The 19,864-nt window shown below is 39.1% G+C and overlaps 1 protein-coding gene across 2 annotated transcripts in view; it reads left to right on the forward strand.

Annotated features, from left to right (window-relative positions):
- Positions 1-19,864, forward strand: part of NOX4 (NADPH oxidase 4) — a 117,261-nt gene that overhangs the window by 69,754 nt on the left and 27,643 nt on the right. For both annotated transcript variants that reach the window (XM_032199976.1, XM_032199966.1), the window contains exon 13: positions 2,367-2,448. In XM_032199976.1, the coding sequence (XP_032055867.1) occupies positions 2,367-2,448 (82 nt within the window). The remainder of the gene's footprint in view (positions 1-2,366; positions 2,449-19,864) is intronic.

The raw sequence follows: 19,864 nt of genomic DNA on the forward strand, positions 1-19,864 counted from the left end.
AAACGGTTTCACACACTTAAATGTAATGTGGTGTCTCCCAGTGCTTTCCACTGCTATAGCACCTGGCTATGTGCCCTGAAAAATGCATAAATCAGACACCCAGAAGACGTTGTATTAAACAAATCCTTAATTGTGGTTACTTGCACCGTGTTCTGGAGGTCAAAACCCTTAAGTCATAGAGGGAAGTCCTATAGTTCAGTGTTTGCCATTGAAAACTTCCTCTCCCTCCTCTACCAGGTGTGTTCAAAGGCTGTTCATAGAAAGCCTATGTATAAAGGGTACCTAGACTGGCACCAGTAACTTGACTTGTGTTGGGAAGCATGAAAAATACACTAAGATTCCTGAGATGGTAGTGGTAGAAGTTAAAGTGCTCTCTCTGACACATACACAGTTAGATATTTTGCAGTAGTTAAAGCTTCCTGAAATCTTTCAGTTCTTGTCCTGTGTCTTTTGAAGATCATAACGTGTAATCTGTAAGGGTGACAGGGCATGCCTGCATGCAGCACATTGCCACGTGCCAGACAGTGGGGAAAAAAAAATCTCTGCATCTTCCTAAAAGTTCAAAAACAGGTAAAAAGTAGTTGTAATGGTAAGCTTTTTGTCTAGACAATGAGCAGGCCCTCCTTTGAGAAGCGCCAAGTGAATTTCATTTCCATCCTTACAGTATTGCATTTATCATTGTCTATCACATCCAGTCTCTGTCCCAGTTAGGTACAGGGAAAGCTAAGAACTTGGATTCTGGAGATGTGGTAAGAATTTTGTAGGTACAGGCGTTTTCAAAATTGAATTTGAACAGATGTGGGATGAAGAAACTAAGTATTAATTCTCATTTCATCACTGGTGGATCCTGGAGTTTTCTGTGGGATATTTGCAAAACATCTTAGCATGCTGATAAAAGACAAGATCAGACCGTCACAGATGCTTGACCTTTTGAATTTATTAGAATAAATATATTTGAAGAATAATCTTTGAAGAATAAATTCTTCAAATTAATGTAATTTTATGAAGTATGTTGTTTTTTTATTTTTTTCATTTAAATGGCTACATAACAGAATTGTATCCAAATTGATGCAGTTATGGTGACACAATATTACATAAAAAAGTGATGTTAGGAAAACCATCATATAGTAAACTGCAAGAAGTGGGAAGGTGGTTATGATCTGGTGTTGGAAGATTCAGCTTTGTTAATTCTCTTTCCCTTGATTTCCTTATCTGTAAACCCTTTTTAGAGGATATTTTGAGATACCTAGGAATGCAGAGGAAGGAAGGACTATATTTGTTCAACAATTCAGTTCCCAGAATGAGAAACATACATGGAAGAGATGACTAGTTTAGAGAAACCCATGGTACAGCTACTACACACACCACAGACTACAAAAAGTGGCTCAGCAAAGGAGTGAGGCTTAAAACCTGCAGCTAAAGCTTTCAAGCCTCAGTGACATGGTATTGCAGGAAAAGTAGGAGATGCAAAGGTGGGAAAGGGTATCATCAGGGTCCAAGGTTTCTCCATGCTGCTAGATGTCCAGTTAAATACAAGTTGCAGATGATGGAAGGAAGCAGAGCGCGTCCCATGCTATGGAGAGCTGAGGGGCATGCTGAGGGGATTTGACCTGAATAGGAAATTCCCTTCTATCCCTAAATCTAGATATTGAGATAGTTTTGAGCAGGTTTCCATATATTCCAGAAATTGAGAAATTGATTCTGATAGAAACTCCTACAGATCGCACTTACACATTGCGTGTTGCACAAAACAGCTGCCCCTGAACCCACTGGTCAGAGAAGCTACATTACGAAAAGCTGATCTATTATAGATGACCCTACAGTGCAGTTTTTGAAATTCATAGTTGTTAACAAAAAGTGATCCAGTCTTTCAGCCCTCCTTGGAAATATCCATGAATCAGTTATCTAAGGACTTATATTGTGATTTAATTTTAATTAATTAATTTATCTTCATTTAGACTACTGTGATTTTTGAAAGCCTGGTGAATTCTTAGTTATCCCTCACTCTGTTTAGACTAAACTCTTCAAGACAGGCAGGGTTTTTTCCTGTCCCTGATACCCAGAAGACTTATACACAGGCCTCAGAAATTTATAAGCCATACTTGAATTCAATACTAGATTTTTAAAAAATGACATTTTGAAATACTAGTAAAAGGGTTTACAAGAAAGAGTAATTTCTAGTCTTAGTTTTGTGTGTATGAATATATATAAATTTCTTTGTTGTAAATGTAGCTTGGCCCTTTGCTAATCAGTGCTGCACAAGAGAATTCACTGATACTACTGCTTGCTTACTGGTAGCATAAACATGTACTGCAGAGTCACAGCCTGGGTTTGTTTTTGTTTTGTTTTCTTCTTTGTCCTGACAGAAAGATTTCGGGATTTACTGCTTCTGCATTCAAATCAAGACACAGAGATTCTGCCCATCTTTCAGCAGAGGCGCTATCCCAAGTAAGTAAGATTGCCTTCTTGGGAGAAATAAAATCTTTATCTATTTGCAGCAAAGGAATTTGTAGCTCTGTGCATGCTTTTGCTGTGAGGTCCTAAGGCAGAGCTGTCAAGGAACCACACTTACGCTGAGCTCTGCAGTCTTTCAGCAGTGTCAGGAAGAAGCAGACATACTTTGCAAGCGTGCCCAGCTGTCGGGGGGAGGTGGTGGCAGAGTGCAGACATTTAGCTGCCTGGATCAGAGCCTGGTGGAGCTTTGTTTCACTTGACACTGTGTGTTGACACAGGCAGATGTTTTGTCAGGCTAATCCCTCTCTTGTCTTGTGGGATTCCATCATTTATGGTGACAGATTTCCTTGGATTTTAACAGTCTCTTCTCTGAAAGCCTACAAACACTTAAAAACTTTTTTTTTTTTTTCCCTGCCACTTTTAAGGATAAACATGCAAGCAATCCAAAAGAACAATGTTGTGTGTTTAGGAGTTCTTAGGTGGTGTAATCGTAATGAGTATCATGGACTAAATTTATTCTTTTTCTAAATTCACATGCCTGAATGAAACAAGAGATGCTGCTTGTTGTTGTATTGGTTAAAAGAAACAGTGACTTTCAACTAAGTCTTGCAAAGAGGCAGTGAAGGGAAATGAAGAAGAGAGTCTCTTTGCAGTAACTTTGGCCAGACTGAGTGATGGAAGGAAGATAGCATGGGAGGAAAAGAGGGAGTAAAAGAAATGTTTGGAGACAATCCAGCAACAACAATGAAAATCAGTGAAATTGTTTATTTTAATCATTATTGTTAACTGATTCCTGAAATGCATGAAAGGCCAGTGGAGTTATTTGTTAAATATAGCTCCTAAAATCCTATAACTTCTTTTTTCTTTTAAAAGCATGCAGCAAATAAAGGAGCTGAGTGCTGAAAACCAGTTACCTCTTCACTGTAAATATCTGAGGATAAAAGCACTCAAGGGTGAATCCTGATTCTGAAGATGGTGAAACTCTTCCACTGACTTCAAGGGAGACAGGATTTTATCCCCCTGGTTTTAGTGCTTGCATTATCTATTGTCATTCTTTTTCTGGAATACCATTCAGGTCTAATATATGTCACTCCCAGAGATACCTTAAGTTGATAGACTGCTCTGCTTGTTTTGCTACGACTTCCATTTACTAAAACTTCCATTTACTACCTTGGTCCCTCACCCTTTGGAGCATGAAACAGTTATTTTTCCACAGTTGTAAAATGCTTTGCTTGGCTTAGATGTTTTCATGTATGGTATGGATGCTGTCAGACTGGTCTGAGAAACTGGTTTATTCTACCCGTCTGTATAAATCATTCCTAAGGTGTCTGACTTTAAATTTTTGCATACAATTTATTGCTAGCATTGTTGGCTAGTATGGAGTATAGTAGTATTGTTAGATCTATGGGTGAATGAGTGTCTGTTGCCATCTGCTCATGGGATATTCCAGCTCCTTCAAGATCATACAACCAATATTGTGGTATGGAGCTGTTTGAAATTATGGTGGCTTTGTGTCACAAAGTGATGCCTGTTTTCAGCCACATTATTTGGCCAGATTGTGATTCCCTTAATAAAGAAAATCAGCCATACTTTGGCATCTAACTGAAAGAAAAGTTTGCATATAAGCCATATATAAGCAATAGATTTCTGTTTATATTATCATTAATTGGTGCAGATTTGCTTGCTTGCTACAGAAATTCATCGTTTATTATAGTTTATTTACAGGCTGGTTGGAGACTATTGACGTGTCCTAATTTCCCCAGGGGTTCTCTTGTAAGCGAAATCTTTGTGTTCAGCAAGGTAGAAAAACTGTTCATCTTCATAATATATGTTGTCTTACTCCCATTTCATTTTTTTCCCTCTGTATGCTCATTTTCATTAAAAGGTCAGTCAACAGAAATCAAGATAATGAACAGACTGATGTCATAAATCAGTGTTCCTTCATTGACTTCAGCTGAGCAATAGTCATTTGTACTACATAAGGAGCAAGGTCATTTTAACAAGGCCTTGTTGTGGGGCACAAGCTGGAGCTTGTAATGCTTAAGGACTTCCTAAGAATATGGAAGGTTAAAAATAAAAGGGAAATTGTAATAATGACCTAACTGAATAGTTTAGCAGGGCTTGGTAGGTAGAAAGGGCAAAAGTTTGTACGTATTTGGGAAATATATTCCTAAAGAAAGGACATGGGAAAGAAAGATAGATGTTCAGCATCTCTCAAGATATTCAGAGTTTTAGTAATAAAAGTTACAGGCAAAATGAGTAAACTGTAATCCATCAGTTTTTGAAAGAAGTAGAAACCTTGACTTTCTGGGCTGAATTATGTTCTTGTACATTTGCTATATTAAGATCTGATTGCCTTCCCACGGAACAGCAGGGTAGTTTAGGGTCCATGTTTGTTCTCAGAGAAAATGTCTATTCATCGGAATGGCTGGAAGTAGTTTCCTAGAATATGCATGCATATTGTTCTGGATTTGCTGGGTAAATGTGTCAAAGAAATATTCTTTGCAATCCTTGTTGATGTGGGAAGAAATCCCAGATCTTTTGATGGTTTGTGTTTGCCTGAGTTTATTTTGCTGGTCATGGCTTAACCAAAGAGCAAGTATGTGCTTTGGTACATAGGGCAGGTTATGGAGAAGCCTGAGCTTACTAAGCTTCAAGCTTGTAAAGCCACTGGGCACATCACAGTGCTTCCGTGACTTATCAGTATATGTCTCAAGTAGCGTGTCATCATGAGTGCCAGCCTATGGGCTTAGATGCAGTGCTACACCAGTACATCTGTATAGCATCATAGTATCATTCAGGTTGGAAAAGATCTCCAAGATCACCTCGTCCAGCAGTCAGCCTGGCCAGCAGTATGCTTTCTCTCACTTTTTATTATGAGCTTGCAGAGCAGAAGGAGCTCAGTATTGCCTTGTGCTTCATTCACATGACGATGGAACTGTGTAACTGTGTTGGGGGAATTCAATTATTGGGGAAAGGATAGGAAAGTATGTTCTCCCATAAATGCCTACACTAGCGTTTTTTACTGTAGCATTCTGCACTTCATGTAGTCACAGGTTATTGAGCTAGGGGGACCAGTCTAATCCAGGCAAGTCTTTTCCATACCTCAAGTGACTGTCAGAGGACAAAATCAGACATCACTTGACCCCTCTCCCACCTCATCAGGAAACTGCCCTATCCACAGAGAGAAATGTTGGAGGACAAAATTGATCTCCTAACTGAATTGAAACCATCACCACATCCATGAGGATTCGCATTCCTGAAACTAAGAATAAACCTTCAGCTGTGGGCAGCCAAGCCGGCAGGGGCTCATAACAGCCTCTGAATAGTACCCGCCTGGGAAGAGCCTCGGCCTTTGAAACAAATTGCAGACATGCTTGCAGCTTGTTCTTTAATTCCCTCAGCTCCATGAGCCTGCTGAAGCCCCTGAGGTGGACTACACCAACACAATCAGAGCTGTAAGCAAATTCAACTTGCTGCAATGAGTCTTCATTCCTGACCAGTTGCTTTGACACTGAGCATTAGGGCTCCTAAATCTCTTTAAAACATTTTAAAAATAGAGCTTAGAGCATTTTTACAGGAGTTTTCCTCAAGTTGGTATCAAGCTTATGCTTTTCTTGGTTGCCTGCTTAGGCCATGAGGTTCATACCATTTGTCATGTGAATTTACTCATAAAATGCCAGAACTGCTGAAGTGCTGACACATGCTACAGGGTGTTGATCGTGACGAAGACGACATTGTTATGGTCATTAATAGCGCTGTAGGGTCCTGCACGTGGCAGTGAGTTTAGTGCCAGCAGTATGGGCCTAAGTTGCTGACTGGAACCAGGGTGATTTCCTCTCTGAGCTCCAGGGGAGATCGCATGGTGGCCTTGACCAGTACCCTGCAGATGGGCCTGGTATGTCAAACTGGACAAAAAGAGACAGAATGGTAAGGGAAATGTTAAGAGTGAGAGTGAGGAATTAGTTCGGTAGGTTAAAAAAGCAGGAGAGAGGCCAACTCTACACGAAACTCTGCTTGTTGCCCAGAGAGGTTGTGGATGCCCCATCCCTCAAGGTGTTCAAGGCAAGGTTGGGTGAGGCTCTGGGCAACCTGGGCTTGGTTCCTGGGCATCCCTGCCCGTGGCAGGGGGCGTTTGAACTGGATGACCGTCAAGGTCCCTTCCAACCCAAACCATTCTGTGATTCTGTGACTGTGATTGTGAAGAATGGGCCAGAAACCCTGATGGTGTTACAGCTCTAATGCAAATTTCTCAGTATGCAAGAAACTTGAGGGTGCAGCTGCACTTTATACTTTCAAGATACTACTGAAATCCTCAAGTATGTGTGTGTTTTTTAGAGGGATTATTTGCTTTTTTTTTTTTTTTTTTCCCTCAGAAATATTTGCAGTCTTCATTCTTATCTTCTGTGGGCTTGGTGGAAAAGTTCTCGGATGATTCACAGATTTTAAGAACAGACGGAACTGTTATATTCTAGCTAATTTGAGTTCCCTTCTTAACATAAACCATAGAGCATTACCCTATAATCCCTGCAGCAAGCTTCTGGTTCAACCAGAGCATTAATTTAGAAAGACATCCAATCCTTAAATTGAGACATTAAAAACTGGAAAATTTGCAAACTTCTAGATCTGCTTGCTTCAATTGTTAATTATTTGATATATGTATAGAATGAATTTCCTTAGCTTCAGTTTCCAATCTCTGTTATTTAATTCTATCATTTTCTGCTAAGTAAAGGAGTTCTATACCATCTGCAGTGACACCTCCATTAAAATGGTTAGAGATCATTTAAAAACATATCTTTCTGTCAGACATATTAAATAGATAAAACTTTATTACAGGGCAGGATTTACTTAAAAGGTCTCTAATAATTTGTGTTCTCTTTTTAAAACTTGTAGATTCTCTCTCTCTCTCAACATGGAGAAGAATTAAGAAAGTATTTTGGTGACTGTTTCCTTAATGTTTGTACACAGAAATAGCAGCACTTCTTTGTAGTCAGAGAAACTATGTAAGTTTCATATTATCTTATTATTTATATTTAAATGGAATGACAAGGTGTTGAACTTTGGAGAAAAAAAATGAACTTAGAATGTAGCAGGTGTAATAGAATCTTCCAAATACATTTGCTTTCCACCTTTCATAAGCTTAAAAACCTTTCTTTGGCATATATTCTTGGTAAATTAAAATAGACTTTGTGTGTGTGTAGCAAAGTGCTGGTCATTTTCATGTCACAAAGCCCAGAAAATCCAGGATCCTTGTTTCTATATATATAATGTCTGCTTAAATATATTTTGAAGGTCATCTTTGAAAAGCTGCTGAAATTTTTAGCTCAAACAGAGCCAAATCATGTTATTCAATTCTCGTCATGGAGTAGTCTAGACAAATAGGCAGCAGAAAGTTAGTGCCCTTAACTGTTGTGCCATCTGGTCCCCAATTGCTACTCATTTTAATGATAATGGATCTATGATGGATCCATGCCAATTTACTACAGCTTGAGAGCCAAGCCAAGAAGCTTATGATATTTCATAAATAATAGCCCAGGAATAAATCTTGTATCTTATTTGTAACTGTCTTAAGAGTGTTTTAGAGAGAAAATTAATTTGTGTGTAATCAGAAAAAGCAGTGGGTTCTGGCATGCAGCTCAGCTACGATGCACAAACGTATCACATCCATGGAGATTCCTTCTGTAGCCCAGATTTAAGCATGCACAGGAGTAGCTAGCAGGATCATGTCACAGAAACCCAGTTCAGTTCACATTAGAAGCAAAGGCAAAGTCTTCCTTGACATTCAGCAAGGGGAAGAATCATGACCTATGCATTTGTCACTTGGTCTTCATTGTACAGGCAAAGAGGCTTATAATTTTAAAAAGAGGGGAAGAACTTTAATGGAGTCTTTTTCTATAAAAGTCTTTCTTTGAAGCACTTTACAAAAGATGTTCTCTATTGTTACAGAAGGGAAACTGAGGCGAGGTAACAACTGATGTATGTTACCAGTGTCACCCAGGACCAGCTCTCCTGGGGATGAGGACAGAAATAGAAATCAGGTCATCTACAGTCTTTTCAGTTTTGTGCAATTGGTTCTTTCATCTAAAATAGCATCCATCCTGTTTTCCTGCAAAAACACGTGGCCTGCCCACATTCCTGAAATCAAATGGGAAGGTGCCAAGCGAAGGAGCCATTTGCCCACACAAGCACTTCAGCGCTTTGTGTACTGTTGTACATTAAGCATGAAAATTACTGTTTTTTAAGTGCTCCAAGATTTATTTCAAAATGAAGCTATCTCGCCAGCAGCACTGAGTCCTCAGAAAAGGTGATTCTTGGGGAACTCAGAGCATTTTGATTAGTAGCTAAAAAAGAGATTCTTAAGTAATCTGCAGTGTCATTTAAAAGAAACTCAAGTTGTTTATAGAGAGAAATGTTTTGGGATGATTTTAATGCTTTGTGTCCTTTTCTTTTCTTTTCTTTTCTTTTTCTTTTTTCTTTCTTTTCTTTTCTTCTTTTCTTTTCTTTCTTTTCTTCTTTTCTTTTCTTTTCTTTTCTTTTCTTCTTTTTTCTTTTTCTTCTTTTTTTTTTTTTTTTTTTTTTTTTTTCTTTCTTTTTTCTTTTTTTTTTTTCTTTTTCTTTTTTTCTTTCTTTTCTTTTCTTTTTCTTTTTTTTTCTTTTCTTTTCTTTTCTTTTTTCTTTTTTTCTTTTTCTCTTTTTTCTTTTCTTTTTCTTTTCTTTTTCTCTTTTTTTTTTTTTTTTTTTTTTTTTTTTTTAAATTTACTTGCAGTGGTAAGTTATCCTGTAGAGTTTGCAATCTAGTGCTGGGTTGAGCTGCATGACAATAAAGCATTCAGTATAGGAAAAGGGCATTTTCCTGTCATTTGGAATTTTTACCAAATGGCAAGAACAACAATGGCAGTAGAGTAAAGGCTGGTAGCTTTTTATAAAAACAACAATCATGTGATAGGGCTAATCATGTCAATAAAAACACAAGTATTGGCTCTGGATTTTGGTTAAACCATAAATAAGATAGAAGGAAAGAGTACAGTAATTCATTCTGTACACTGCATTTTTGGGCTCTGATCCTACAAAGACTTGTGTGGATATATCCACATAATATCAAGCAAGGCCAACTCAGTATCTTGAAATATTTAAAATGGCACATTAAACTCAAATGTGGGTCATAAATTCCTTGAGACAGAGGCTGTATTTGTTTATAGTACCAGTACAATGCCCCAGTAACTTCTAGTGCAAAATAAAGACACTTTTGTTCTGTTTCCAAAGGCCTTGAGTTCAAGTACTGGCAATGTGGATTGAACGGGTCCCCTTAAAGTCAAGGGGGATTTTGCTGCTAACTTCAGCAGAGCCCAGACTTCACCTGAAATTGAAGAAACTTTGAAGAAACAAGTACAAATATTTCAGATGTAGAGGGATGTGGGCAAAACCCCATGTCTTCTGGGAGTTTTCTGCAGGAACATACATGCAAAATTGAAGCTCTGTGTGCATATATATTCTCTTTTAAGCACCAAGCAATCTACAATTCAAGTTCAACTTAGCTCTGTTTATCATAGCATAGCTGTGGCTCATTAGCAGTCATGAACTGTTTTATGCAAAACATTGCAATGCTCCCAGTTGAGAAGGGAAAGGGCTGGCTGAAAATAAAAGATTCCTAAACCTTTCAAAATATTTAGGAGGTGAAATCATTACTTTGTTCAAAGTGAATGGTATAAGACAGAACATTGCAGCTGGTTTTCATTTTGCTATTTGGGAGCATGAGCACGGTTCTTGATAAAGCCTGTTGATTTAATTAATATATACCTGCCTACTACTGAGCAGCAATGTGAGACTGTGGGGAATTATCTGTCACCAGATGTCTCAAAGGATGTTTTTTTTAAAACAGCTTGAACAGAAGTTATAGTAATTTGATGCAGAAATTATTAGTGATGTTCTTTGATTCATTATGCAAGAGAGAGTTACAATGATCCCTTCTGGCCTATATCTAGTTTTATCATAGTTTTAAAAATAATGGATTATAATAGTTGAAAAAAGAGTTTCACAATTACCATAGTTACAGAGATCCAAGCACCAGGCTCTTCAGAGCAAAAATAAAGTGCTAACAAATCATGGTTGTTGACAACAGTGACTTCCTCCTTAAGTCTATGAACAAAAGGGAACTGCTTCATTCATTCAAACCTATACACCTACCTGCACATTAGCAATTTAATTTTTGGCCCTGGGCTTTCATTGGGGGACCCCTGAAACTGTTTTTTGTCACAGAACCTGTCAATGGAGCCAGCATCTTTTGTTGGTGTTTTGTTAGTAAGTCCTGCTGAAAAAAAAAAGAAAGATGTGAATTGCAGTTATAACAAAGGAGACAATGGACAATATTGTGCTCCTAAACATGTGGAAAAAAACTGGGAGGGGAAAAGGAGTTGCCTAGCATGTCTTCCTTTATATTTCATATAAGACATAAACAAAAACTGTATTTCTTGGTCTCTAAGGAGGGCAGAAATCTAGCAACACTCATTGCTGTTCTGGCTCTCGCCCAAACAAGGTTTGAAGAAGCAGGAAAGCTGTTAGATCAGCATCTCAACTGTACTTCCTCAAGACATTAATACCTCAGAAAGCAGCATATACTAGGGCTGCCCCTGGGGTAGCCGAGCAAGTATAAGCTCTGTCTAGGAGGAGAGAGGAGCACAAACCGTCAAGCCAAAGGAGGCAGTTAAGCTGGTCTAGTTTTGCATAAAGTGGGCAACCATGGTCTCTTCGTTTTAGGTTAGAAATGAGGAGATGTTTCTTCTCAGAAAGAGCAGTCAGGCATTGGAACAGGTTGCCCAGGGAATTGGTGGAATAACCGTCCCTGGGGGTGGTCAAGGAAAGGTTAGACATGGTGCATGGGGATGGTTGGACCAGATGATCTTGAAGGTCTCTTCCAACCTTAATGATTCTATGATTCTTATCAGGACGTGAGCCTAGATTTCAGTTCTAGCAACCTTTTGTCAGGCAGCACTGACAGAGTGGCTCAATTCCGAGTGCCAGGCTCTTTTATGTATGAGACACACTTCACATTTCTTTTTCAGGCAGTAAGTCAGGCTTTAAGCTCTTGGTATTAATCAAGATCGGAGAGAGGCCCATGTTGATCTCACAGCCATCCAGCCATCCCTTATCTCGTCTGAGATATGAATAGGAGCTCTGGGCTGTGGGATACCAACTGGACCACCCTAGATTGAATATCTCCAAGTAGACTTATAGGCTTCATGGAGGAACATGTCTCAGCACCTAGGCTAGAACTTAGCTCAGAATTAGCTTTCAAGTCTTAAAAACTGGCAGTAGTAGAGAATCCATCTTGTCCAATAGTGTTATTGCAGTAGTCAGTTATCCTTAATCATGGGGACAGGCGTTGGCTCCTGGGAGATGGTGACCTGTAGGCCTGTCTTGCCCCAAGGAAAATCCTTCTACATCCACAGTTTGTAAGACCCACAAGTCATTTAGCACAGCCAGACAGTCAGCAGCTGGAAAACGTTGTTAGCAGCTGCAGAGCAGGAATGGCCTGTGATATTAGCTGCCAAATCCGTTCTGAGTGTTGCCTAATCAGCTAGCTGAGGCTGCTCACGAGCAGAATTGGAGACGAAAGTAGATAAGTCTTAACACAAAGGATGCTTGAATAGAAGATTTGTACAGAGTTATTGCATGGGGAGGATAAATTGGGTGATATTCAGAGTTTCTGGTGGTTGTTTTTAATGGAAAAAATTTGTGGGTTATAGATTTGACAGAAAATTACTAGTGTAAGTATCTGCACTTGAAGTGAGACATTACATGTACGGAGTGAGGTGCCTAGCAATGCTTTTCCCTCGGTATCATGAATGTAATGACATTTTTGCTCCCCTCAAAGCAATAGCAGAAGCTGTGTTATAGTCACCGACTGGAAAGAAGAGATACTAAAATCATTTGCTTTAGAGCCTAATGGCTTTCATGTAGCACTTTCTTTATGACTTAATTATCCATTGCTGTCAAGGTGTCTGTAGTACAAGGTTTAAATTAAGTTTGTGCATGGTAAAAACTCATTTAGAACCAAACTCTGCAAGGAGCTTTCTTCACTCCTCTGGGATCTTGTAGCTGGCAAAATTGCTGCATGCTCCAAAAAACAAAACAAAACAAAAAACCAGCAACAACAAAGAAAACACAATACGAGTAAGGTCAGTGCTCCTACCCCAACTCTAGTTTATCAGTTTGAGACTGTAAGCTGTCCTACAACCTGTACAGCGTAAGTGTTCCTTCTGTGTGTCCTCTGTGGTTCAGAAAATACTCAAGTTCCTAAAGCCAACTATCTCAGCACTCACAAGACTGGGCTCTTGCTTACCTCTGCATGGTGCCTCACGATGTTACCTAATGATATTATAGCTTTGTATTTCCCTTCACTGTTACTATATCTTTAAGGCATGAGATACCTTTAAAATGTATTAATGTTGGTGGTTTCTAAGATTGGAATGTTTAAGATACAATTACTTCCTCTTTTAGATAAATCACCATATATTGAATCTCTTAACCATACCACTATCCCATTTCTAAACCGGTTCTGAAATCCTTTAAATATGGTACATTGTTCTTTTTGCCTAGATAAGTGAATCTTCCTGAATGGTATTTGAAATGAGTCCATTTATTTCTAGGGTTTTCTGCAAAATAAGTATTTGCATCCCTACAAAAACCTCAAAAGATTTTGAAAGCTATTAGTAGTTTATTTTTTGTACCATAGTATGCCATTTTAACTGGGATGAGGCACATTGTACATGGAATTAACTTGTGAAAGCATCATAAACCTTGAATTCTGGGCATTTGGGCACGTGAAGATGAAACTCTGTCTGTGTCTTTGCAAAGTTTTCAAAAGAAGCAGTAGTAGGATTTCAGTTCATCACTGCATCAGCAAGAGTTTGAAGTGTGTTGGACAAAGACCCCTCACTTTGCTCAAATCTAGGAAACTGGCATTTCATTCAAGCTGGTATAACATAAAATCTGGGATAGTTGTGAACTGAACTCAAGCTTTCCATAAAAATTTGAGTATAATCTGCAAGAAAGACTACGAAGTACCGAAATCCATTAGGTTAAGGTGTTTCAGTAGGAAAATTGAGTGGCTGTGCCAGCATTTCTGAGTGGAAAGGGCAGGCACTGCAGTCCTGAAGGATCTCAGCAGATCTGTAGTGTAAAAAGTCACTGGTTACATATTTTGGTTATGTTCAAGTGAAATGCTATGCAGCTTTCCCTTCAGAAACAGCAAACTTTCTCTGAAGGACAATCACTACACGCCAGCTTCTCTGTCAGCCCTGTTTTGTTTCAAGGAGAAGACATGAAATTTTGCTTCAGCTCACATAAGTCAAACCTGCTGGTGAACCTAAGAAAAAGAAAAAATGCTCTGTAATTAGAGTTTGATGTCTGAACGTCTTGGAAGGGAGCAGACTGATGTTGAATATTGTGGATATTGAGTCTGAGTGAGAGGAGGGTGGGAGGGGAGGGAAAGACAGATGCAGCTTTCTGTTTTGCACACAGTCCACACGTTACATGGAGAAAGATACCTTAATTCAAATGAACAGGTTTACCTTGTGGGATCAGCAGAGCAGAATTTAATGAGCTTGTTCAGCTTTACAACACTCTAATTGTAATGAGAGCCTCTGGGCGCTTTGGTGACAGGCAAGTGATGCTGGTATTGACTGACAACTTGAGCTCCTTCTGTCCTCTGCTGGAGAGGAGGGTTTAAGGAATGTCTGGCTAATTTATTTGCTGATCGCTGTGTTCCCAGGAGAAAACAGGCTGAGTTTGGTGTCTTCAAGGCTTCTTTGGCCCATGGTGCCATTAGCATGCACTTGAGCATCTCATTCCAAGCTGTAACTGCAGCAGAAGGGCTGTCCCCTCGGGCTCAGTCCCTGCTTCCCTCTTTCAGAGTCAGCAGAAGCAGCACTCCCGAGGTGGGGAAAACTGGCTTTTACTGCCCCATCCACAGCAGCATTTTTCTGCCCGAATGTTTTTTGTTTTTTTTTAACTCTGCATTTTGCATTCATATTATTAGATGAAAGGATCTAGCTTTGCAGAGGTATTGGCGATGAACTTTTCTTTGTCTTGGTGCAGAATTGCACTATAGTTAAGGAATCCACGCTAACGCATCTGTGCAAATGGTGTTTATAAAAAATTGGGCTGGCTTTCTGAAGTCATTTGATAGCAAAATAGAGCAGGTTGGCTGCAAGCAACTCTAAAGAGCATCACTGGAGTTTAAGAAATCAGTTTATCTCTTTGTTGCCTATTGCCAGCTGTACCTGGTCAGATGAACCCCCCTCACTGTATTAACTTAGTCTGTTGTTAATTATTTGACCCTGCCCTGAAATTCTGGCACCAGTGAGTAACATCTGGACCACATAGAAATATTATGGCAATTAAGAGACAATTAAATTTGACCTTGTTTCCCTCTGTCCATCCATCCATCTTATGATGTCCAAGGAGAAGACTCATGCTTGAAATACTTAATGTGTGTCTAAATATTAGAAGTGTGTCTTGTCTTTGCTGAAGCTAGGATCTGTTTTTCTCTGCCCTGAAGTTTCCTTAGAGGATCAAAACTCAAGGGACATTGCACTATAAAACAATACTCAGAGAAAAAAAAAAAAAAGAAAAAAACGTCAAAAGCATTCTTAAACTATTTATGGTTTCATTATCATTAGGTCATCAGTGGTAAAAACAAACAAACAAACAAAATCAACAGAACAACAACAAAAAAAACACTGTTCAGTCAAGTAAGTATTTGAACACTGCCAACTAAGGTTAACCAAACTGATGAAATAGAATTAACAAAGAAATTACAGGCTGGTGCCTTTATCTACAGTCATCTTTAACCCTCTCTTGTTTGGCTTGGCAAGAGTTCTTCAATGATTGGAAGCTATCACTTAGCCTTATTTAAAATGTATCTGAGACGTCTGCAGATAAAAGCCATCAGTTACATGACAAAATAGAACAATGACTCTCTAGAAACACTCTACTTGTCCTTCCTTCCTTTTGTATATTCTGTATATACTGCCATCTGTATATTGATTGGGTTTATGACCACCATTATAAATGTATCCATAGGCCCGACAGCCTTTTAATGAAGTGATGGTCACTTTGCTGTGTTTGAGAAATCTAATTATTCCTCTGTGACAGGTAGATGCTGTCACGCAGTACCAAACTGACATACCCAACTTCTCCTGAGGAAGGCACAGCAGAGAGCAGGTTTGATCTGAGGGTCTTTCAGTCCCAGAACATCACCTGAGCTGCTGTATTCATCCGTCCTCTTTTACTTTACAGTTTGTTAAATGTACAGTTGAAGGAACCCTGCAGCAGAAAGAAAGTAAATGGTATGTGGAACACCTAAAACTCTGCAGCTGATGGATATAGAATGAGATCTTTGGAAAAATGAGGTTTGGTAGATGCACAGAACCCACAGCATTGGTATTATCATCCATTGTGTACTGCCCATGTCCTTCTGTAGTTAATTACAAATATAAGTACCATAGCAGCATGACTAGTAAAAAGTAGATAGCATGAGTGTAGTATAGACTATATAGTCTATATTTGCTTAATAATATCTCTTTCAGCCCTGCAGAACTAAATCCCAGTGTCATAGAATTCAGTGTTATTTTTGCCACTTCTTTGTCCTGTAATCAGACTTTTTTTTTTTATATAAGAAAGAATTATTTAGTAAAATATTGAATTCTGCACAGTATATTCAAATGAAAATGAAAAAATGAAAAAGTCAGCCGCTGGCAGGTGGCAGCCAGTGAAGAATTCTCACACAGACAGTTTTAAATGGAGTGAGCTATCAGATATGTAGCAATTCATCTTGGGACATGTTGTTTTCAATATATTAAGTAATGAATGACAAGGAGGGAAATGTAAACATCAAGTTAATTAAATCCTCCAATGATATTGAGCCAGGGAGGATAGTATATTTCAGAGCAGATGGATTGAAGTTTCTAGATTATTTGGGAAATTTCAGGGGTGAAAGAAAAGTAAGATGAGTCAAAATAGGCAGAAATTTCAGTTCACCAAGAGACAATTTATCATAATTGAAGCAGAAACAGTGACTTGGGGGAAAAAAATGTTAGAATCGTATTTAGCACTTTGTAGCAGCCTTTTGTCTGCATGTATCAGAGTATTTAACCTATTAAATTAAGCTTTTGAAGTGGGAATCTGAGCAAGTGTTACTACCTTGGTATAGCAGAAGGAAGAGCATGGCTGAGGAATTGAATGGAGTTCTGGAAAGGAGGGTAGATCAGGGAGATGGGACTAAAAGGCAGGAGGACTTCTCTTCCTCTCAGACTGATCAAAACTGTCATTTGAGGTCAGGCCTGGGGCACTGTCTTGTGATCTGCATTTCACAGTGACAGAGAACATGACAGGGATCCGCGCAGCCAGCACGGAGCTGCAGGACACTGATTTTATGCAAGAAATCTCACAAGTCAGATTTCCCATGTGCCCCTAGAGTGACAAGACCAGGCACACACACACACTGTAGTTTCTCTGTGCATTCATGGAGCAACTTCACAGTGCCTTATCAGTAGGAACTGGTATCAGGCCTACAGAAAAAGCCCCAGGGTGCCTTCGTCTTGGACCCTGAATCTGTGCCAGATATGTTCTGCAGTGACATCCAGCCTCTGTTCTCCTCGCTGCCTTCTAGCTACTGTGCCCTATAGCAATTGTTCGCACCCAGTGGGTTGCAACCCTCAGGATATTTGTGAAAAGTAAAGGTGGGAAAGGTTATGAGAAGAATTTCATTATTTGAAGTGCCTGGTGTGAACTTAAACACTCGTTCCCTCTCCATCTCTTGCAAAGTCTTTTGCTCGTCTGTCTTGTTCGGGGTCACCTATTCTCTTTCAGCTTCTTAAAACTCACAGAAATGCTAAAAATAAGATTCTCTCTGTTATCATGGATATTCTTACAGTACACAGAAAGAGAAGAGCATGAAGGAATTTTAAAATTGAAGGGATTAAAAGTTCTTTGTTTTGAATAACCTAAGAGACCAGAGGGCTGTACAGAGTTATCTTTGTATGTCTAGAAAGGTAATAATAATGACACTACCACCTATGAATAATGATGCTATTATATAGAGTCTTGGCAGGACTGAAATTGGAACACTGCAGACAATAATGGGCCATTCACTTTAAATACAGAACTCGAAATAAGAAGTTGGAGCATATTCAGAGGAAAACAATGAAGAGGTCAAGATGTTCAGGGCTGGCTTGAGCTCATCTATGATGTAATGCAGTATATTCTCTGGTAGCTTGATAAGCTTCTGCTTGTGAGTTTGTATGGACAATCCTTGTTAGGCTTATATTGACTTCAGAAATTCTTTCTCTAAACTGAGTGATCTCATCCTTAATCTGACATTTTACTGCAACTGTTTGTGGTTCCCTCTAGCTTTCAGCAGGTGTTCTTTCTTTCCATTTTTGCTTTGCAAGTTTTCTCTAGCCCTTTCCAGATAAGAGGCTGCCCATCTAAGGAAATGAGCTTCTCTGACCATCAGTGAACATCTGGAAGCCATTTGGAGTTGCCTTTCCATTATCTTGCAGACCTCAGTTCTCAACCGTGAGGGCAATATTTGGAGATTTTCTTTGTGGGCTTCCTGACAGCTAAGTTCAAGCAGAGATGTTTTACAGATCCCCAAACCAGTGCTTATTTGCTTCATGTAGCTGCACTGAAGGAAACCTACCCCTATAGACACATTAACAATCCTGTATAGGATGTGAGGCTCATGGAGAGCATTGTTCCTTAAAGAATGTGGTTATGAGAAACATGTCCTTGCAAAGAGAGTTTTCCAGAGAAAATATGGGCTTGTGTCTGCACTAAATTACTTTGCTTACACAATGTACACCCAAAGGCAGAAAAGAGTCAACACTGTGACATGGCAATTTTTTCACGTGGATCTGTCACACTCTATATAGTGTATTTCTGCTCAGGTTTACTCTGTATTGAGGATCCAATTTTATTCCAGGATTGACTATTTCATTTAAATTGCAGGATTTGTTGTGTGATTTATCCTTTTTCTTCCTTTCTTCCTTTCTTTCTTTCTGCTTATTCCCACTTTTAATTCTTCATTTCTACTTAATGTAGTCCAGAGCCAGAACAAGCTGCATTTGGAATGGATTGTGGAGTTCCTGGACTTTGTCTTCAGATGGATTTGCTACCAACTGTGTCTTCTGGCACACCAGTCAGCTTCTTCTCTCCTCCCTTTTTGTTTCTCCAGCTACCTAGCCAGGCTTTTAATTTCTTCACTTGTCATCCTTAAGATTTGCCAGCAGGTACCAACTTTTCTTTCCCCAAACCCTAAGATGTATTAGAGCTTTTTTGGGAAAGCCTACTTGCAGTGTGGATGTCTTGTTAAAGTGTTCTGCTGTTTCCCCCAGCCTATTACCAAAAATGTATTTTGACCTTTGATACAGTATGCTCCTATCTTATGTATCTGTAAGTAAGCTCAAAGCAGCTTCCATGGGGGGCTACTATGTCTTATGTATATACTGCCAGGTTTTCTTGAGTCCAAAACTGCCATGTAAATATTTCAGTCTTTTCCTCTACCTTTTTTTTTTTTTTTTTTCTCTTTTGAAACTTAATTTGAAAATATCTGAACAATGGCTAGGGAACTATGCTAGACCTCTAGCACTGGTTAAAAGCTTCAAAAAAAGCATATGTAATAATTAGAGGTGCGAAAAAACTTGAATCAGCACCTGACGCTGGCAATCCAGCTCCTTTGGTTGCTTTAGGTATTCCACAGTACCCTTGAGACACTGGAGGTTGCAGGCATTTCCACTGACACAGGGAAAGGGGGAAATCCCATCTTAGCAACTATAATTTACTAAGGGAGGAAAAGGGCTCAATGCTAACATCAGCACTCCCTGTGAGAAGGACCCATGCTGTCTGCTAGATGGCAATGCTGTAATGGCCACCAATGGCACCAATACAGGCAAGAAAAAGCTCCAACTATTAAGACACAAAAGAGCGAATATGGAATTTGACTACTTCAAAACAAAGATACCATGAGATGGGCAGATAAACTCCTGTGCTGGCATTGAATGAGTTGGGGTGAAACCTGGCCACCAACATGTTCAACCTAGTTTGTTGCTGCTGGTCCGAAGCAGTATCTTATCACCCAATGATAAACTAAATTTTCAAAAGTCAAGTTAAAAATAGGCAGTACAGACATTACAAATACTCTTCTTTTTGTTTTCTTCATTAGCTGGAGGCAGAATCCGTAGGAGACAAGTTTACAGAGGCAAGGCACCTCATAAAAGTTACCGTAATTGTTAACGAAGTAAGTAGAAAATTGGATTTCTTCTTATAATAAAATTAAATCAAGTGTGATCTTTAATCAAAGGAATACATTTTGGAAACATTTTATAAAAATGACAGTAAAAAGGCTGCC

Source organism: Aythya fuligula, chromosome 1, assembly GCF_009819795.1.
Source record: "Aythya fuligula isolate bAytFul2 chromosome 1, bAytFul2.pri, whole genome shotgun sequence".
Classification (NCBI taxonomy): Eukaryota; Metazoa; Chordata; class Aves; order Anseriformes; family Anatidae; genus Aythya; species Aythya fuligula.